This window comes from Erythrolamprus reginae, chromosome 3, assembly GCF_031021105.1.
Source record: "Erythrolamprus reginae isolate rEryReg1 chromosome 3, rEryReg1.hap1, whole genome shotgun sequence".
Classification (NCBI taxonomy): Eukaryota; Metazoa; Chordata; class Lepidosauria; order Squamata; family Dipsadidae; genus Erythrolamprus; species Erythrolamprus reginae.
In genome coordinates this window covers 1,940,764-1,962,027 of record NC_091952.1, presented here as the reverse complement: position 1 = coordinate 1,962,027, position 21,264 = coordinate 1,940,764, and the positions used below count along the sequence as shown (strand labels likewise).

General features: G+C 43.7%; 1 protein-coding gene across 3 annotated transcripts in view; it reads right to left on the bottom strand.

The window, feature by feature from the left end:
* The window catches only part of RPRD1B (regulation of nuclear pre-mRNA domain containing 1B), a 44,805-nt gene that overhangs the window by 15,706 nt on the left and 7,835 nt on the right, over nt 1-21,264 (bottom strand). For 2 of the 3 annotated variants that reach the window (XM_070744332.1, XM_070744333.1), the window contains exons 2-4: nt 7,376-7,505; nt 4,317-4,450; nt 2,062-2,174 (exon numbers count right to left, since the gene is read on the bottom strand). In XM_070744332.1, the coding sequence (XP_070600433.1) occupies nt 2,062-2,174; nt 4,317-4,450; nt 7,376-7,505 (377 nt within the window). Of the gene's footprint in view, nt 1-1,932; nt 2,175-4,316; nt 4,451-7,375; nt 7,506-21,264 lie in introns of all 3 variants that reach the window. The other variant, XM_070744331.1, reaches the window with a different exon arrangement.

Here is a 21,264-nt window from a genome sequence, read left to right as displayed (position 1 = left end):
TAGAACTGATCAGGACTTCATGAACTCAACCTGTTTAGTCTGGAGGACAGAAGGGAAAGGGGGGACATGATCGAAACATTTAAATATGTTAAAAGATTAAATAAGGTCCAGGAGGGAAGTGTTTTTAATAGGAAAGTGAACACAAGGACAAGGGGACACAATCTGAGGTGAGTTGGGGGAAAGATCAGAAGCATCGTGAGAAAATATTGTTTTACTGAAATAGTAGTAGATGCTTGGAACAAACCTCCAGCAGACATGGTTGGTAAATCATACATCCATCCTAAGATAAAATACAGGAAATAGTATAAGGCAGGGATGGGGGGGGATGGGGACACAGATGGACGGACGCAGTGGGGTAACGAAAATGGAGCTCCATTTGAACTTGATGTGTATGTCTGTATATGGAGTCTTTAACACTTAGCAATTTGTATCATTTTTAAAAAAGTAAATTAGATTTCTTTTATATATGGTTGCATTTATAATATTGTACACCGCCCTGAGTTGCTTTGAGAAGGGTGGCGTGGAAATCTAATTAATAAAATAAATAAATATTTAAACGATCCCAATGAGCTGCTCAATTCCTTTCTCAAAAACTCTTAATATTCCACCCCTCTGGCCAGCTATGAGCAAAGCCTTCTCCGGCCTGCTGCTCGGGAGCCTGGGCTTCCTCGCCAAGAGGTTCAAAAGTTGTGTTTCTACAGGGGGAAAGCCAGAACTTTAGGCGTGTGTGTGGGTGTACACGTGCCAGGTGCCTGCCTAGAAAGTTCAAAGGAAGATGGGTGATGCTTTTCAGAGATACGTTTTGTGCCAAATACGTGTGGTATTCCTTTGAAGCCAAGGGCCCTCCTCCTCCTCCTCCTCGGTGGAATAAATGGAATTTAAGGCCAAGGTTCCATATCCCAGGAAACCTACATACACCGAGAGCATCTGCACCGAAAGACAAATTCCTTGTGTGTGCAATCACCCTTGGCCAAGAAAGGATTCTATTTCTAAGAGACCCTTCCCTCCAAGGGGGAACCAGAGAGAAGCTGCTCTCCTGCTTAACGGAAGGACAGCTGTATTTCAAGCCTTCTGCCCCTTTGAAGGGGAGATGGGGGGCTGGGGGGGGAGATGGGGGTGTGTGTTAAAGGCTCTGCAAAGTGCTCCAGATTGGCCAGGGAACGCAGGGCAGGCAGCCAGACAAGCAACTGGGAGATAACTGGACTTATCTGGCCAGCTCTTGAAATTCCAGCCTCTGTTATTTTGGGTGGGGGGCTGGGGGGGGATGCCAGGGATGAGACTGGGCTGCCCTCAATGCTCAGCCAAGTGGCAGCTGCCCAGCCGAAGGAAAAGGGAGAAGCTGCTTCCCAGAATCCCCACCACCCCCTGCTGGGCCCTGATGGAGACTACATGGGTCACTCTCCCCCCCTCCCTCTCTCCCCCCCTCTCTCATCTAGCCACACGTATCTTTATGCCTATCTCTAGCATCTAATCTAATTCATATAGGAAAGATGGATGGTATAAAATATTTTAATTAAAAAGGAAAACCTAAAGCCATCTCTATCACTTATTTCTCTCTCTCTTTATCATCTGCCTAACTACCCACCTACCTACCTACTGCCTCTCTCTCCATCCACCCATCCATCCACACACCTCACACTAGATCTGTCTGACTATATGTCTTGCTTACCTGCCTATCTGTCTATCTATCCATCTATCATCTACCTACCTGTCCTCTGCAACTATCTATCTATCTGTCTGTCTGTCTACCTATCTATTCATCCATCCACCCATCCACACAAGTCTCACATTATATCTGACTATTGCCTGCCTGCCTATCTGTCTGTCTATCCATCTATCCGATCTATCATCTACTTACCTACCTTCCTGTCATATCCATCCATCCATCCTATAATCATCTCTTTCTCTCCCTCCCGCCTTCTCTCCACCTACTTTGTCTGTCTGTCTGAGGAAGGGAGGGCGACCCCCTCGTCTGTCCTCCTGCTGCGCGTATTCAGGGCTCCCCCTGGTGGCTGCTTGTTGACCCATCCTCCCCGTGGGGCTGCCCTCTTGCCAGCGTACCAGAAGGGGCCCGGGGTTGGCGTCCTGCGGGGAGTAGCTCCCGGGGTAGTCGTCGTCCTCCTCTTCCTGCATCTGCTGGAACGTCCTCTTCAGGGACTTCTTCTCCTCCGTAACTGAGAAGGAAGCGAAAGAGGGGCTTTGTCTTTGCAACATGGAAAGGTTGGGGGGACAGGATCGAAACACTGAAATATGTTAAAGTGTTAAATAAGGTTCAGGAGGGACGTGTTTTTAATAGGAAAGTGAACACCAAGAACAAGGGGTCACAATCTGAAGTTAGTTGGGGGAAAGATCAAAAGCAACGTGAGGAAATATGATTTGACTGAAAGAGTCGTAGATGCTTGGAACAAACTTCCAGCAGATGTGGTTGGTAAATCCACAGGTTCAAATCACCAAGGGCAGAGCTCACACTACACACTCTTCCCCTGAATGTCACACATTTTAATTGCAATCCAGATCTCATAGAAACATAGAATATTGATGGCAGAAAAAGACCTCCTGGTCCATCCACTCTGCCCTTCTACTATTTCCTGTATTTTATCTTAGGATGGATATATGTTTATCCCAGGCAGGTTTACATTCAGTTCCTGTGGATTTACCAACCATGTCTCTGGAAGTTTGTTCCAAGCATCTACGACACTTTCAGTAAAACAATATTTTCACACGTTACTTACCGGACCCGGATTGTAGGGGCAATTTATTTATTTATGTATTAGATTTGTATGCCGCCCCTCTCTGTAGACTCGGGGGCGGGGCAATAGTCTGGCTCTGTTAAAAAAGTGCTATTGCTAACATGTAAGCTGCCCTGAGTCTAAGGAGAAGGGCGGCATTAAAAAAAATTGAATAAATGAATAAATTTCAGAGGAGCGAGTAGGTCATTAGTCAAAGCCTCAAATTAGGCAGGAGACCACCCCATCCACCCTCCCTCCCTCCCCCCAATAACCCCTGCATGAGAATTTGGAGGCTTCTGGGCAGGTGTCAAGGTGGACGGAGGCAGATGGCTGGCAGCTGTAGCAGGAAGCGATGCCAGGAACCAGGCCTGGCAGAGAAGCCGCGGCAGCAGCTGGCAAGCGCCCAGGGAAGAGGGAGCCCGAGCTGGTCCAGGGAGCATCTGCTGCCACTTTCTACAAAAAGATTTGGTGCTCCTGGCTGCCTTCCACAGAGGCAGGCGGCTTCGTCGCTCACCCAACACACAGGCAAAGCCAGATGTTCTAACGCCATTCTCTCTCGAGCACTGATAGAGGCGCCGTGGAGGAGGAAACATCTGCGTCTCAGGTCCAAGCACATGTCAATAATAACAATAATAACAACAACAGAGCTGGAAGGGACCCTGGAGGTCTTCTAGTCCAGCCCCCTGCTTAGGAGGAACCCCTACACTACTTCAGACAAATGGTTATCCAACATCTTCTTAAAGACTTCCAGTGTTGGAACATTCACAACTTCTGGAGGCAGGCTGTTCCACTGGTTAATGGTTCTCACTGCCAAATAATTCTCTCAACACTGTCAAACTATATACTAAGTCTGCGTTACTATTACTTTTCATCACTCACCTCCCTTGACGTATGACTGTAATTTGTTGCTTGTATCCTTAAGATTTTTATTAGATGTCTGACAGCAGAAAAAGATCTCCTGGTCCATCTAGTCTGCCCTTATATTACTTCCTGTATTTTATCTCAGGATGGATATATATTTATCCCAGGAATGTTTAAATTCAGTTCCTGTGGATTTATCTACCACGTCTGCTGGAAGTTTGTTCCAAGGATCTACTACTCTTTCAGTAAAATAATATTTTCTCACGTTGCTTTTGATCTTTCCCCCAACTAACTTCAGATTGTGTCCCCTTATTAATATTGTTTCCTCATTGCTAATTTGACCCCTATGACAATCATTAAGTGTTGTGCCTCACGATTCTTGACAAATGTATATTTTCTTTTATGTCCACTGAGAGCATCTGCACAAAAGACAAATTCCTTGTGTGTCCAATCACCCTTGGCCAATAAAGAATTCTATTCTATTCTATTCTATTTATTCTATTCTACTCTATTCTATCTTCTCCTTTTATGTACACTGAGAGTATATGCACCAAAGACAAATTCCCTGTGTGTCCAATCACCCTTGGCCAATATTTTATTCCTATTCTATTCTTCGCTATTTAAATTCTATTCTATTCTTTATTCCTTATTCCATTCTATTCTATGAGGGCTCCTGGATTGGGCCCGAAAGGTGAAAACGAAAGAGGAACCCCCCACTCGACCTACCTTTGGGTTGGGGGCTATTGGAGTCCTCCATGGATAGCTTCAGCTGCTGTATGAACTCCCCGCCATAGACGCTCCTCTCCTGCCAGATGTTGAGCAGCCGTTCCAGGGGCTTCTTGCAGCCCTCGTCTGCCTCCCTGGAAGGTGGGGGGAAGGGCAAAGCTTAGAAAGCAGGAACAGGACATGGAGAGACCAGTGGCAAAGGGATTTTAGAAACATAGAAACATAGGAGACTGACGGCAGAAAAAGACCTCCTGGTCCATCTAGTCTGCCCTTATACTATTTCCTGTATTTTATCTTACAATGGATAGATGTTTATCCCAGGCCTGTTTCAATTCAGTGACTGTGGATTTACCAACCACGTCTGCTGGAAGTTTGTTCCAAGCATCTACTACTGTTTCAGTCAAAGAATATTTTCTCATGCTGCTTTTGACCTTTCCCCCAACTAACCTCAGATTGTGCCCCCATGTTCTTGTGTTCACTTTCCTGTTAAAAACACTTCTCTCCGGGACCTTATTTAACCCTTTAACATATTTAAATGTTTCGATCATGTCCCCCCTTTTCCTTCCGTCCTCCAGACTCTACAGATTGAGTTCATGAAGTCTTTCCTGATACGTTTTATGCTTAAGACCTTCCACCATTTTTGGAGCCCGTCTTTGGACCCGTTCAATTTTGTCAATATCTTTTTGTAGGTGAGTTCTCCAGAACTGAACACAATGTTATTCCAAATGTGGTCTCACCAGCATTCTATATAGCGGGATCACAATCTCCCTCTTCCTGCTTGTTATACCTCTAGCTATGCAGCCAAGCATCCTACTTGCTTTTCCTACCGCCCAAGATACAGCCACAAAGCATCCTTTCGAGGGGTTCAAGGCCATCCTATGCCCACCCACCTGGGCGGAAGCAGAGGGAGGACTGGCCACGCTGGCACAATCTGAGAGGGCAACTTGACATGTTTGTGGATGGGATGTGAACTTTCAACTGGGTGAGAAACTGAGATCCAGGTTCCCCAGCGTGGGTGCCAGGAGGGCTCTGGAAATAAATTGGGACTTTTATTTATTTATTTATTTTATTTATTTATTACTTAGATTTGTATGCCGCCCCTCTCCGAAGACTCGGGGCGGCTCACAACATGTAAAAACAAATCATAAGCAATCAGACAAATTTAAAATATTTAAATATTTTAAAAAAACCCCATATGCTAACAGTCACACACACAGACATACCATGCATAAATTAAGGACTTTGAGGAGCACTTGGACTCAGACCCTGATTTAGTTTGGATGCTACCTGGAACCTTGACCAGGGGAACCACAGAGTCCTGGGGCTGGAAGGGACCTTGGTGGCCTTCTAGTCCAGTGTTTCCCAACCTTGGCAACTTGAAGAGATCTGGACTTCAACTCCCAGAATTCCCCAGCCTACTACTACTACTACTACTACTACTACTACTACTAATAATAATAATTTATTATATTTGTATGCCGCCCCTCTCCGAAGACTCGGAGCGGCTCACAACAGTGATAAACGTGAGAAATCTAATACTTAAAAACATCTAAAAACCCATATTTATTTATTTATTTTATTTTATTTATTTATTTATTTATTTTATTTATTTTTTATTTATTCATTCATTCATTCATTCATTCATTCATTCAATTTTATTTTATTTTATTTATTTATTTATTTGATTTTTTTATGCCGCCCATGTCCTTAGACTCAGGGCGGGTTACAATATGTTTACATAACATGCAATATGATATTGCACGTTATGTATCTGTGGAGAAAAATAAAAGAAATCTTTTCATGAGGACCGACTGTAAATGCGGAGGTCTCTCCAGACACCTGGCTTTTCCTAATCTTTTCTTTTTTTGTGCTCTACACGGCGTGTCCTTCCTGAAAGCGGAGGGCCTTCTCTAAATAATGTCGCACAAGCCTTTAACTAGCTGGTAATATATTAGCTGCCAGGAAAGAACATGGAGCCGCTCGCTTTATAGCTTGCCCCTCAGTGAGGGAACCGTCACCCAGTGACAGATGGAACGAGCCAAGCAGAAAGGCAATCTGGGAAGGAGGGAGAGAGAGAGAGAGAGGAAGGAAAAAAGGGAAGCCTCGGATCCATCCCCTCCACTTGGGATGCTGACCTCGCTTAAAAGCCTGTCCAGATACAGCCCAGAGTGCGGAATAACTAACAACGATGCAAAACTGCCAGCTGGGATCTGAAGGAGGCGCACTGATATTTTTCATAGGGGGATTATTGGCACTGACAACCGGCTGGATGGTTTTTTAATTCTCCAAATGTATCGAGGAGCAGGAAGAGGTGGAGGTGGAGAAGGAAGAGGAGGAGGAATAGTAGTAGTAGTAGGAAGAATAGGAGGAGGTGGAGGAGGAAGAAGAGAAGGAGGAAGAGGAGGTGGAGGAGGAGGAAGAGTAGTAGTAGCAGGAAGAGTAGTAGTAGTAGGAAGAATAGGAGGAGGAGCAAGAGGAGGAGGAAGAGTAGTAGTAGTAGGAAGAATAGGAGGAGCAAGAGGAAGAAGAAGAGAAGGAGGAGAAGGTGGAGGAGGAAGAGTAGTAGTAATAGGAAGAATAGGAGGAGGAGGAAGAGGAGGAGGAAGCGTAGTAGTAGTAGGCTGGTTCTGTTAAAAAGTGCTATTGCTAACAGGTTGTAAGCCACCCAGAGCCTAAGGAGAAGGACGGCATAAAAAATTGAATAAATAAATAAAATAAACCTGGGAGGGTTGTGTCGATTGTTGCCTTCTGGTGGATCTTTTTAAAGTCTTTTTCACCATATTAATTGGATTCTAGATGTATTGCTGTGTTCTTTTGATATGTTGTGAGTTGCCTTGAGTCCCCACAGAGGGGCGGCATACAAATCCAATAAGTAAATAAATATTTCAGGAATGGAGAAGACCTCCACAGCCTCGCGCTGCCTTCCTTCCTTCGGAACAGCTGCAATAGCAATGTGTTCCACAAAAGGCACCAATGCAAACTTGGTTTCCACAGCCAGCAACACCCAGCACAGACAAGGAAGGAAGGAAGGAAGGAAGGAAGGAAGGTGTTGTACCTACCTGGCCACGTGTGAGAAAGCATCCACGAGCACCGATTCGAATTCCTTCGTAAACTCCGGTCCCTTCTTTTTACTGTTCTGGATGACATCGTTCGCCAGGTATAAGAAGGTCAGCTTCCGGCTTGATTTGGCTGGAAAGGAGAAAAAGACGAAAACTCTAAGTAAGGCGGCATGGGGACCACCTCTCAGGTTATCATATTCATATACTCCTCCTCCTGTTAATGTCACCTCTGCATGTCTTCTTCATGTCCTGCTTACACCGGCTTCTTCCATGGAAATGGCAGGAGGGGGGGGGGGGGAAACTGGAATTTTGGGAGGGGGGGAGATGTGGGAGGACCCTGCTGAGAACTCTGTCGCCAGGCATGGGGGAACTGAGACATCTCCCCTTGCCTATGCAGTTTTATGTATGGTATGTTGTATGTACGATTTTTAAACAATGGGGTTTTTAGACTTTTAATGTTAGATTTATTATTATAGACTTTTAATATTAGATTTGTCATTGTATACTGTTTCTATCACTGTTGTGAGCCACCCCAAGTCTGTGGAGAGGGGCGGCATACAAATCTAATAAATAATAATAATAATAATAATAATAATAATAATAATAATAATAACAACAACTTTGAAAAGTATTAGGGAGCGGATAGCACCACCATCCTCCTCCTGGCACAGCAATGCATCATGGACTTGTTTATCCCAGGGGCTCAAGGTCAATGGCTATCGCACACCAGATGTGGAGAACATAACGGATGATGTATTCACCTGACACCTAAGGATACTGGGATTGTGTGGATGGCGGGGGGGGGCAACTGGGAGGGATTTGGGGTCTATGTAATATGCCATTCTGCAGGCCTTTTCCCTCAAACTTTGCTCTGCTTTTGTTGCGTTTACTTCTTAACTAGTAAAAGTGTTCTTTCCCTACATCCTGAAGGGAAGCAGACCCGACAATTATTCCCAGCGAATATGAATAAAATAAATAGGTGCCAGCTGTGTGCAGCAGCTGCCAAAAAAAGCCAACACAGTTCTAGGCTGCATCAACAGACGGAGAGAATCAAGATCATGTAAAGGGTTAATGCCACTTTATAAGGCCTTGGTAGGGCCACACTTGGAATATTGCACTCCGGTTTGGTCGCCACGATGCAAAAAGGATGTTGAGACTCTAGAAAGAATGTAGAGAAGAGCAACAAAGAGGATTTCCAGACTGGAGGCTAAAATACATGAAGAACGGCTGCAGGAACTGGGCCTGGCTAGTTTGATGAAAAGAAGGACCAAGTGACATGAGAGCACTCGTCCAGTATCTCAGGGGTTGCCACAAAGAAGAGGGAGGCAAGCTATTCTCCAAAGCAACTGAGGGTAGAACAAGAAGCAATGGGTGGAAACTAAACAAGGAGAGAAGCAACTTAGAACTAAGGAGGAATTTCCTGACAGTTAGAACAATTCATCAGTGGAACAGAAGTTGCCTCCAGAAGTTGTGAATGCTCCAACACTGGAAGATTTTAAGCAGATGTTATTACATTATTATTATTATTATTATTATTATTATTATTATTATTATTATTATTATTAATTAGATTTGTATGCCGCCCCTCTCCGTAGACTCGGGGCGGCTCACAACAGTGATAAAAACAATACATAGTGACAAATCTAATAATTAAAATCTAAAATAACAATTATACATATAAAAAATCTAAAAGAAAAACCCCAGTAAATAAAAACATACATACAGTCATGTTGTGCACAGAAACTACATAGGCAAGGGGAAAGTGTCTCAGTTCCCCCAAGCTTGACGACAGAGATGGGTTTTGAGGAGTTTACGAAAGGCAAGGAGGGTGGGGGCAATCCTAATCTCTGGAGGGAACTGATTCCAGAGGGCTGGGGCCGCCACAGAGAAGGCTCTCCCCCTGGGTCCCGCCACACAGCATTGTTTCATCGACGGGACCCGGAGAAGGCCAACTCTGTGGGACCTAACCGGTCGCTGGGATTCGTGCAGCAGAAGGCGGTCCCGGAGATAATCTGGTCCGGTGCCATGAAGGGCTTTATAGGTCATAACCAACACTTTGAATTGTGACCGGAAACTGATCGGCAACCAATGCAGACTGCGGAGTGTTGGTGTGACATGGGCATACTTAGGGAAGCCCATGATTGCTCTCGCAGCTGCATTCTGCACGATCTGAAGTTTCCGAACACTTTTCAAAGGTCGCCCCATGTAGAGAGCGTTACAGTAGTCGAACCTCGAGGTGATGAGGGCATGAGTGACTGTGAGCAGTGACTCCCGGTCCAAATAGATGTTGGAAAACCATCTGTCTGAAGTAGTGGGTTGGATTAGAAGACCTCCAAGGTCCCTTCGGACTCTGTTGTTGTTGTTGTTGCTGTTGTTATATAATTTAATAAATTAAATTAAATTAAATATGTATATATATATATATTTTTTTTAAGCACGGTGCATTGAATCGGTCTCCTACCTGAAACCTGATAAAGGAGTCGGGCTGGAAGGGAAATGGTCCCCTAACCAGGCTGCCTTGAGGCTTTGATTTAAGCAAGGCCTCCTCCGAAGGGCAGGGCAGACCTGTATCCGAATGGGATCTGCCGCTAGCAGTGCCATGACAGAGGTTCAAGAACGTCCTACGACCTCCTTTAAAACAGCACAGTTAAAAGGCCGAGGAAAACTGGGGCTGTGGGGGAGCTAAACTGATGTTGTGACAGTAGTTATTTATTTACACTATTTACACCCTGCCCAAATCTGCAAGCACGGATTTTTAAAACCGCAATTATGAGAGCGGCAGGCTGTCCTTCGGATTTGCCATCGTTCATTTGCTGACCTTTCAAAGTTACAATAGCAATGGGAAAAAAAGTGATTTATAAACACTCCTCACACGTACAAACAGTGCAGCATCCGGAGGGTCACACAATTAGAATTCAGGCACTTGATTGGCAACACTGCAGGTATTTAAGAGGGTTGCATTGTCGCAGGATCACAGGGTCCCCATTTGACAGCCTCCCAACAGGAAAAGGCAATGGGGGGAATCCAGATTCGCTTAACGACAACATGATTCACTTAACAACTTGCTTAAAAACCGTTGATAGAGTTCTACAGAGGAATCACCGAGTCTTCTGCAACCCAACAGAACCGACCCAGACTTCAGAGGAGAATCAGAACTGCAGAAAAAACAATGGCTGCCCACCTGCCTTCCATTGAGGACCTGTAGACTGCACGAGTCAAAAAGAGGGTGGGGAAAATATTTACTGACCCCTCACATCCTGGACACAAACTGTTTCAACTCCGACCCTCAAAACGTCGCTACAGAGCCCTGCACACCAAGACAACTAGACACAAGGACAGGTTTTTCCCGAACGCCATCACTCTGCTAAACAAATAATTCCCTCAACACTGTCAGACTTTTTACTAAATCTGCACTTCTATTTCTACTAGTTTTTTCTCATCATTCCTATCACCCTTTTCCTCCCACTTAGGACTGTATGACTGTCACTTGTTACTTGTATCCTAAGATTTTTAATAATATTGATTGTTTCTTCATTGCTTATTAGTCCCCTGTGACAATCATTTGTTGCACCTCATGATTCTAGACAAATGTCTCTTTTCTCTTATGTACGCTGAGAGCATATGCACCCGAGACAAATTCCTTGTGTGTCCAATCACACTTGGCCAATAAAATAATTCTATTCGATTTTATTCTATAGTGCCTCTGAGGACCATTTGCAATGAAGCAAGGGTCCCTGGAATACGACGAATTTTGTTTATTTCTGAACCCAAGCTGGATGGGAACTGTGCAGAAAGGGGCAAGAGGACATTTTAAAGGGTTTGGGGGCTGCCACAAAGAAGAGGCCGGTCATCCAGTCTGTGTCCATACTTTTTTTCAATGTTCAATTCCGGGAGTTGAAGTCCAAAACTCTTAAATTTGACCAGCAGAGATTAATTTCAAGGTTAACTTCAGACCAGCAATCCAGTAATAATAATAATAATAATAAATAATAATAATTTATTAGATTTGTATGCGCCCCTCTCCGAAGACTCGGGACGGCTCACAACAACAATAATACCAATGTTACAATGGGAAACAAATCTAATATTAAGTAACACCCCAATCGAGAAACTGCCAAGGAGCCAACAACAAAAAGCCCAACCAAAGAATCTCTAAGACCACCAACCCACACTGACAGGGGGAAAACAGCAGAATATAAACAGGCAGCAAATCACACTCCCTCCAAGCACTGATGTTGTTACCTAGTTTGGTCACAAAACAACCCAATTCAGTGAGCATCAAAGATCCCAGTCCTCCTCTCTACAAATCCCTCTCCCTTCTAACACTGACAATGTTACCTAGTTGGGTCATGAAACGCCTAGCAAAACCCCCCACCAAGCACAGAAAGCACCAACCCTGAGCTACAAATACTCACCTTAAAAATCACCACTCTCTGAAATTTGTTTGTTTGTTTGTTCATGTGTGTGTGTGTGTGTGTGTGTTAACAAAAAAGACAAGTTTCAGAGAGTGGTGGAGATAAAAAATAAAGACGAATCAGAATATTATGAATGTTGGAATAGATTTTATTGTTGGTTGAAGAAAAGGAAAATATAAAGAGCCATAGTATTTGTATTTGTATTTATTAGATTTGTATGCCGCCCCTCTCCGAAGACTCGGGGCAGCTAACAACAATATAAAAAGACAATGTAAACAAATCTAATATTAAAAACAATCTAAAAAACCCCAATTTAAAGAACCACTCATACATACGAGTCTACGGAGAGTGGCGGCATACAAATCTGATTAATAAAATAAATAAATAAAAATAAATACAAGCATACCATGTATAAATTCTATAAGCCTAGGGGGAAGGGAAATAGTCAAAAGAGAATGAAAAAATGGATTTAATAGAAAGTGAATCCATTAGAAAGGTAAGGAAAAAAAGGGTGGTGGTGATAATGAAATAAGATCAGTGTATATATACTGTATATATTGTATATAATGATAGTTATGATGGTAGTTTAAGCACAGTAAGAAATGTAAAGTAGGTATATCGCACGGTCCAATGTTTTTAAATATTTTGTGTTTTTATGCCTGTATTTAAATAATTTTTTTTTTTAAAGTGGTGATTTTTAAGGTGATATATTGATCAATATGTAGATGTAGATCTGTCTGTCTGTCTGTCTGTCTGTCTATCTATCATCCATCCATCCATCCATCTCTATCATCCATCCCTCTCTCCATCCATCCATCCATCCATCCATCCATCTAATGCTATCTATCTATCTATCTATCTATCTATCTATCTATCTATCTATCTATCTATCTATCTAATGCTATCTATCTATCTATCTATTGCTATCTATCTATTGCTATCTATCTATCTATCTATCTATCTATCTATCATCTATCTATCATCTATCTTTGTCATTCATCCATCTCCCTCTCTATCCATCCGTCTAATGCTATCTATCTATCTATCTATCTATCTATCTATCTATCTATCTATCTATCTATCTAATGCTATCTATCTATCTATCTATTGCTATCTATCTATTGCTATCTATCTATCTATCTATCTATCTATCTATCATCTATCTATCATCTATCTTTGTCATTCATCCATCTCCCTCTCTATCCATCCGTCTAATGCTATCTATCTATCTATCTATCTATCTATCTATCTATCTATCTATCTATCTATCTATCTATCTCATCTCTCTATCTATCTATCTTGCAGCTGCAGGTAGGGAGAACTAGCAATGGTGAAAGCCGCCCGTTGGCTGTGCTTTTCGCTGGAGTGTGGCAATTGCAGCATCTGGACTGCATTATAACACGGACACACACACAGTGTTAAAAATCTTTTTAAAGCCGATCAAGCCAGTTATCAGACGAGGAAGGGGGGGGTGGGCTGCTCTTCAACACCCTAAAGGAGGCTGGAACGGAGAGGGAGCTGCAGGGAAGCCACTGCGGAGGTTGAACTGGCATTGTGAATTCACAAAGAGGCCATTGAAGTGGAGGAGCTCAGCACAAGCTCGGCTGGGCAGAGCGACAACCCAGCCAAACCCCACAGCTGAGGAGGGCCTGGTTATAAAGCCTCCAGGTTGGCATCAGCCTTCCATCCTTCCGAGGTGGGTCAAATGAGGACCTGGATTGTGGGGGCAATAGGCTGGCACTGTTAAAAAAGGGCTACTGCTAACATGTTGTAAGCCGCCCTGAGTCTAAGGAGAAGGGTAGCATAAAAATCGAATAAATAAATAATAAATTAGCATCCCCCTAAGCTGCATCAACAGGGAGATACACTCCAAGACCAGAGAGGTCTTAATACCACTCTATAACGCCCTGGTCAGACCACATCTGGAGTACTGCATTCAGTTCTAGTCACCCCACTTCAAAAGAGACATAGAAACTCTGGAGAAGGTGCAGAAAAGAGCAACCAACATGATCAGGGGACTAGAAACCAAGACTTATGAAGAGAGATTGCGGGAACTGGGCATGGACAGCCTAGAGAAAAGAAGGGCCCGAGGGGGACATGATAGCAATCTACAGGTACTTGAGGGGTTGCCACAGAGAGGAGGGGATCACGGTGTTTTCCAGGGCACCAGAGGGCCGGACAAGGAACAATAGTTGGAAGCTGACCAAGGAGAGATTCAACCTGGACATAAGGAAGAACTTCCTGACGGTCATAGCGATCAACCAATGGAACGGCCTGCCAGCGGAGGTTGTGAACGCCCCAACCTTGGACGTTTTCAAGAGGAGATTGGACGGCCATCTGCCTGGGGAGGTGTTGGGTTTCCTGCTTGAGCAGAGGGGTGGACTAGATGACCTGTAGGGTCCCTTTCTATCCTAATAAAATAAGTAAGTAAGTCAGTAAATAAATAAATAATTTGCAGGCCCACAAGAGTTACCCTGGGGAAAGAAGATTGATTAATATATTCTTCAAATAAAATATAAAATAAACATAACAGATGTAACGGATTAATAGAATTGGAAGGGACCTTGCAGGTCATCTAGTCCAACCCCCGACTAAGCAGACCCTACACTATTTTTGATGGCAAACAAAACCAAAACAAAAAAAAGTACAAAACAAAACAAACTTGTTCCCGTTATTCTTGAACATGTAGTCCTCAATTTACAGCCATTCATTTAGTGACCAATGTTATAAAGGAAGTGAAAAAAACGAGTTATGACCAGTTTTTACACTTATGATGGTGGCGTCAAGAAAGGTCTAAAACAGGGCAGAACTCACTTAGCAGCTGTTTTGCTCTATTGTGGGTGAATTTCGGGGCTCAGTTTTGGTCACTAAGTCAAGGACTAACAGTAAAAGCATCTTAAGGAAGAACCCAGGAAAACCCATCACCCGCATGCTGCATCCAACACCCACTGAGCCCTTTGTGGCCAGCAGCAAAATCCACTGAACGTTTCCCAAAATGCCATCTATCCAACTGGCAAAGCGAGAGAGAGAAACTGGAAGCTACGGTCACTCTTGGCCTCTCTTTTAGGCTTGAGCAGTTCAGCTGAAGGAGCTCAGAAGAACCGGACTGGTCACTGCCAGGCACCACTCACCACATTGAAGGACCTGCAAGTCCACAACCTCCTCAACGCAAAACCGGCTACAAAGAGCATTTAGACTTATATACCTCTTCCTAGTGCTTTTACAGCCCTCTATTAGCAGTTTACAGAATCAGCCTCTTGCCCCCAACAATCTAGGTCCTCACTTGACCCACCTCGGGAGGAAGGAAGGAAGGAAGGAAGGAAGGAAGGAAGGAAGGAAGGAAGGAAGGAAGGAAGGAAGGAAGGAAGGAAGGAATAGCTTTTAGACTTATATACCGCTTCACAGCCCTCTCTAAGCAGTTTACAGAGAGTCAGCATATTTCCCCCAACAATCTGGGTCCTCATTTGACCCACTTTGGAAGGATGGAAGGCTGAGTCAACCTTAGAAACATAGAAAACTGACGGCAGAAAAAGACCTCATGATCCATCTAGTCTGCCCTTATACTATTTTCTGTATTTTATCTTAGGGTGGATATATGTTTATCCCAGGCATGTTTAAATTCAGTTACTGTGGATTTATCTACCATGTCTGCTGGAAGTTTGTTCCAAGCATCTACTACTCTTTCAGTCAAATCATATTTTACATAGAAACATAGAAGTCTGACGGCAGAAAAAGACCCCATGGTCCATCTAGTCTGCCCTTATACTATTTTCTGTATTTTATCTTAGGATGGATATATGTTTATCCCAGGCATGTTTAAATTCAGTTACTGTGGATTTATCTACCACGTCTGCTGGAAGTTTGTTCCAAGGATCTACTACTCTTTCAGTAAAATAATATTTTCTCATGTTGCTTTTGATCTTTCCCCCAACTAACCTCAGATTGTGTCCCCTTGTTCTTGTGTTCACTTTCCTATTAAAAACACTTCCCTCCTGGACCTTATTTAACCCTTTAATATATTTAAATGTTTCGATCATGTCCCCCCTTTTCCTTCTGTCCTCCAGACTATACAGATTGAGTTCATTAAGTCTTTCCTGATACGTTTTATGCTTAAGACCTTCCACCATTCTTGTAGCCCGTCTTTGGACCCGTTCAATTTTGTCAATATCTTTTTGTAGGTGAGGTCTCCAGAACTGAACACAGTATTCCAAATGTGGTCTCACCAGCATTCTATATAGCGGGATCATAATCTCCCTCTTCCTGCTTGTTATACCTCTAGCTATGCAGCCAAGCATCCTACTTGCTTTCCCTACTGCCTGACTGCATATTTTCTCACGTTGCTTTTGATCTTTCCCCCAACTAACTTCAGATTGTGCCCCCTTGTTCTTGTGTTCACTTTCCTATTAAAAACACTTCTCTCCGGGACCTTATTTAACCCTTTAACATATTTAAATATTTTGATCCTGTCCCCCCTTTTCCTTCTGTCCTCCAGACTCTACAGATTGAGTTCATGAAGTCTTTCCTGATACGTTTTATGCTTAAGACCTTCCACCATTCTTGTAGCCCATCTTTGGACTCGTTCAATTTTGTCAATATCTTTTTGTAGATGAGGTCTCCAGAACTGAACACAGTATTATTCCAAATGTGGTCTCACCAGCACTCTATATAGCGGGATCATAATCTCCCTCTTCCTGCTTGTTATACCTCTAGCTATGCAGCCAAGCATCCTACTTGCTTTTCCTACCGCCTGACTGCACTGTTCACACATTTTGAGACTGTCAGAAATCACTACCCCTAAATCCTTCTCTTCTGAAGTTTTTGCTAACACAGAACTGCCAATACAATACTCAGATTGAGGATTCCTTTTCCCCAAGTGCATTATTTTACATTGGGAAACATTAAACTGCAGTTTCGACCATTTATCTAGTAAAGCTAAATCATTTACCCTATTACAGACGCCTCCAGGAATATCAACCCTATCACACACTTTACAGTCATCAGCAAATAGGCAAACTTTCCCTACCAAACCTTCCCCTATGTCACTCACAAACATATTAAAAAGAATAGGATCCAGAACAGACCCTGAGCCTGGTGAGCAGCTGGTGATCAACAGAAGGAGACTGCAGTACTGCACTGCGCCACGAAGGCTTAGCAGAGGTTTTGTTTGTTTGTTTAATTTATTTATTTAATTGGACTTGTATGCCACCCCTCTCCGTGGACTCGGGGCGGCTCACAACATATACCAAAATACATAACAATAGTTTGTCCAATTAATGTTTGTTTGTTTGTTAGTTGGTTTGTTTGTTTCGACTTCTATGCCGCCCAATCCCGAAGGACTCAGAGCAGCTTACAACAATATAAAGTACAAAAAATACCAAAAAAACCCCCAATTAAAAAGAAGTCAAATATACAATTTTAACTATAAAACCCAGATTAAAACCCATAACAAACAGTCAAGATGCCTTCATAAGCATTCATACTATTTGGCCAGGATGACTGTTAATTCATAGCCCCCAGGCCTGCCGGCAAAGCCAGGTCTTCGTGGCCTTACAGAAAGCCAATAGGGTGGGAGCAATATGGACCTCGGGCAGCGAAGAGCTGATTCCATAGAGCTGGGGCAGCCGCAGAGAAGGCCCCGCCAACCTGCATTGCTCAGCCGATGGGACCTGGAGGAGGCTGACTCTGTGTGCTCTTGTAGGTGTCTGGGAGGTCTGTGGAAGGAGACGGCCCCGTCTCTTGAGGCTTTAGGACAGTGTTTCTCAACCGTGTCTTGAAGTCCACACATCTTCAAACTGCTGAGGTTGAGACACATTGCTTTAGGACCGAATGCTGCATTCCAGAAAGGATGCCTGTACCAGAATTTTTTTATTTATTTATTTAGCGTATTTATTCAATTTTTTTTTTTATGCCGCCCTTCTCCTTAGACTCAGGGCGACTTACGACCTGTTAGCAATAGCACTTTTTAACAGAGCCAGCCTATGGCCCCCACAATCCGGGTCCTCATTTAACCACCTCGGAGGGATCAAAGGCTGAGTCAACCTGGAGCCGGGGGTGAGATTTGAATTATTATTTAACATAGGAACCAGGTGCAATTAAATCTAGAAACAAACAGAAAAAACAATGGCTGCCAACCTGCCTTCCATTGAGGACCTGTAGACTGTATGAGTCAAAAAGAGGGCGGTGAAAATATTGACTGACCCTTCGCATCATGGACACGAACTGTTTCAACTCCTACCCTCAAAACGTGGCTACAGAGCCCTGCACACCAAGACAAGTAGACACAAGGACAGGTTTTTTCTAGAATGCCATCACTCTGCTAAACCAACAATTCCCTCAACACTTTCAAACTATTTACTAAGTCTGCACTTCTATTTCTACTAGTTTTTCTCATCATTCCTATCACCCTTTTCCTCCCACTTAGGACTGTATGACAGTAACTTGGTGCTTGTATCCTAATATTTTTATTAATATTGCTTCTTCATTGCTTATTTGACCCCTATGACAATCATTAAGCGTTGTACCACATGATTCTTGACAAATGTCTCTTTTTCTTTTATGTACGCTGAGAGCATCTGCACCAAAGACAAATTCCTTGTGTGTCCAATCACACTTGGCCAATAAAATTCTATTCTATTCTATAACTTTCTAGATCAGTCAATGCTGGGCAAGGTGTGCAGCCAAGGACTAATTAATAGGAGATGATTCGTCTCCCAAGGTTGAACTCTGTGGTCCTTGGTGCTCGCTGAGGTGATCCACTCAACTAGATAACATCTTTCCTGCTCGAAGGGAGGGAGGTTTGAGAGGAAGAGGAAGAGGAAGATAAAGGAGTGTTTATGCATATGTTTTGGGGATGCCCGATAGTGCAGGAATTTTGGCAAAAAGTGAAAGAGGACATCAATAGAATGCTAAATATACAATGGACAGTCACTAAGGAAATGGCAGTACGAGTCAAAAGCAATGCGATGGGAGAATTTAGAGAAATAAAAAAAGCAGCAATAGAAAGCGCTCAGGCAGTAATAGTCTTTGGTTGGAAGAATGCGACAAAATGGACAATGCAAAATTGGTATAGGTACATGGTGGACCATATTCAATTTGAAATTATGGATAAAAGGATAAATTCGGATAATGAAACTGAGTTGGGACAACTGATGGGACGGTGGGACAAGGTAAGACGATATATGACGAGCAGAATCCGAGACCAAGCTACAAGAAATAAAGTGGAATCCCTCTATAATATGTAAATAGATATATTGCTCTTGGGTCAAGTGGACTATACAAGAAACACCCCTGATTTGGTGGTGGGGAAGGTGTGTGTGTCTGGGTGGGGGGCACTTTTCACTATGCACTGTTTTATGTTGTGTGTAATATAAATTTGTTAAAAATTAATTTAAAAATTTTTTTTTAAAAAAAGGGAAGAGGAAGAGGAGGACTGGGGGCTCCTTGGTGCCTTTTGAATTTGGCCTTGCAGACGTTTCATTGCCCTTCCTCCTCTCTGCAAAAAACCCCCTCAACATCCAGGCCAATGGAGCGGCTCCTTTCCCCAATAGCACCTGCTCCCATTTCTAGGCCAGCTGCAAGGACAGGCACCAGAGCAACAGGGCCGGGTGAAAAGTTATCAGCACGCCTGCAACCACAACATGACTGGGTCCAAAGGAAGTTTATCTCCTCTAACAGCTTAAGCTTGAGAAAAGTGTGGCCGAGGCTCTTGGGACGGGGGAGGCTAGTTTAGTGGCACTGGCCCCATCAAATCCCAGTGCACCGGTGCCAGCAGAGAGGAGACAACTAAGAAAGCTTCATTTCTGCCAAACGCTCCAGGGGGATTTCAGGAATCATGGGTTGGCAAAGCAAACAGTTATTACATAGTAATTTACCGATCAGCCTCTGTCCCCTATGGAGGTTTCCATGTCAAAAACAAGACCTAAAACCCAATTCATGGACTTATAAACTACCGCCACAAATGTTATGACTCTCTTAATGACATCGATTTAATAGCTGCCAAATGCCAGTTCTTCATTTTTTTTAATATACCGTACATAAAGCAGGCAGTTTATTGGGAGAGGTTGTTTTTGGGGGGCAGTTGTACAAATTATACTAATGGATGGGGGCTCTAACAGTAATAGCAATAGCATTTAGACATATACCGCTCCCTAGCGCTCTTACAACCCTCTCTAAGCAGTTTACAGAGTCAGCCTCTTGCCCCCAACAATTTGGGTCCTCATTTGATCCAGGATAGATAAGAACATAAGAACCTAAGAGGAGCCCTGCTGAATCAGGCCAAAGCCCATCGAGTCCAGCATTCTGTGTCCCACAGTGGCCCCCCAATTGTCCATGGGGATCTTGAGCAGAAAGAGAAGGCAAAACCCTCCCTTTCCCTTGACCCCCAACAAATGGTATTCAAGGGAACCCTGCCTGCCTCAACCCACACAGAGGCGGCACTTGGACATCTGTTTCAATAACCAATTGAAGATAAGAAGGACAGATAGAAAGAAGGAAGGAAAGGAGGGAGGGAGGGAAGGAAGGAAGGAGGCTGGAAGGAAGGAATAGCAGTAGCATTTAGACTTATATCCCACTTCCTAGTGCTTTTCCAGCCCTCTCTAAGCAGTTTACAGAATCCGCCTCTTGCTCCCAACAATCTGGGTCCTCATTTTACCCGCCTCGGAAGGATGGATGGATGAATGGATGGAAGGAAGGAAGGCAGTGATAGCAATAGCACTTAGACTTATATACTGCTTCACTGTGCTCTACAGACTTCTCTAAGTGGTTTACATTTTACCCACCTCAGGTGGATGGATCGATGGATGGATGGATGGACAGCAATAGTATTTAGACTTATACACCGCTTCACAAAACTTTCCAGCCCTCTCTAAGCGGTTTACGAGAGTCACCCTCTTGCCCACAAAAATCTGGGTCCTCATTTTACGAAGGAAGGAAGGAAGGAAGGAAGGAAGGAAGGAAGGAAGGAAGGAAGGAAGGAAGGAAGGCTGAGTCCACCTTGAGCCTGGTGAGATTCGATCTGCCAAACTTCTGGCAGCCAGCCGGTGATCAGCAGAAGCAGCTTGCAGTATTGCACTCTAACCACTGTACCACCGAGGCTCTTAATGAATGACTGTGCGTTGTAGAGAAGTGGAGAAAAACTGTGTACCTTGACAGAATATTTGAGGAAGTGGGAAACTCAATGTCGGACATTCATGAAGTGTGGTTGAAAGAAGCGAAAACAGCGGCATCTCTGCAGGTGTCCTTTGGGTTGTGTTTTTACTCGACAAATGAGAAGTCGAGAGAAAAGCTGAATGCAGGTGTTAGATTAGGCTACTTGGGAGGGGGGTGGAAGAGAACAAAAGACAAAAGGCCAAGAATAAACGGGATCTGAGTGAAAAAGAGGGAATTCAAAAGTAGCCCGTGGAGACGGTGGCCTGGCCATGAGAGGAGAGGGACGGAGGACGGAGCGTGTTAATTGAAAGGAGGAATTGCAAGAGA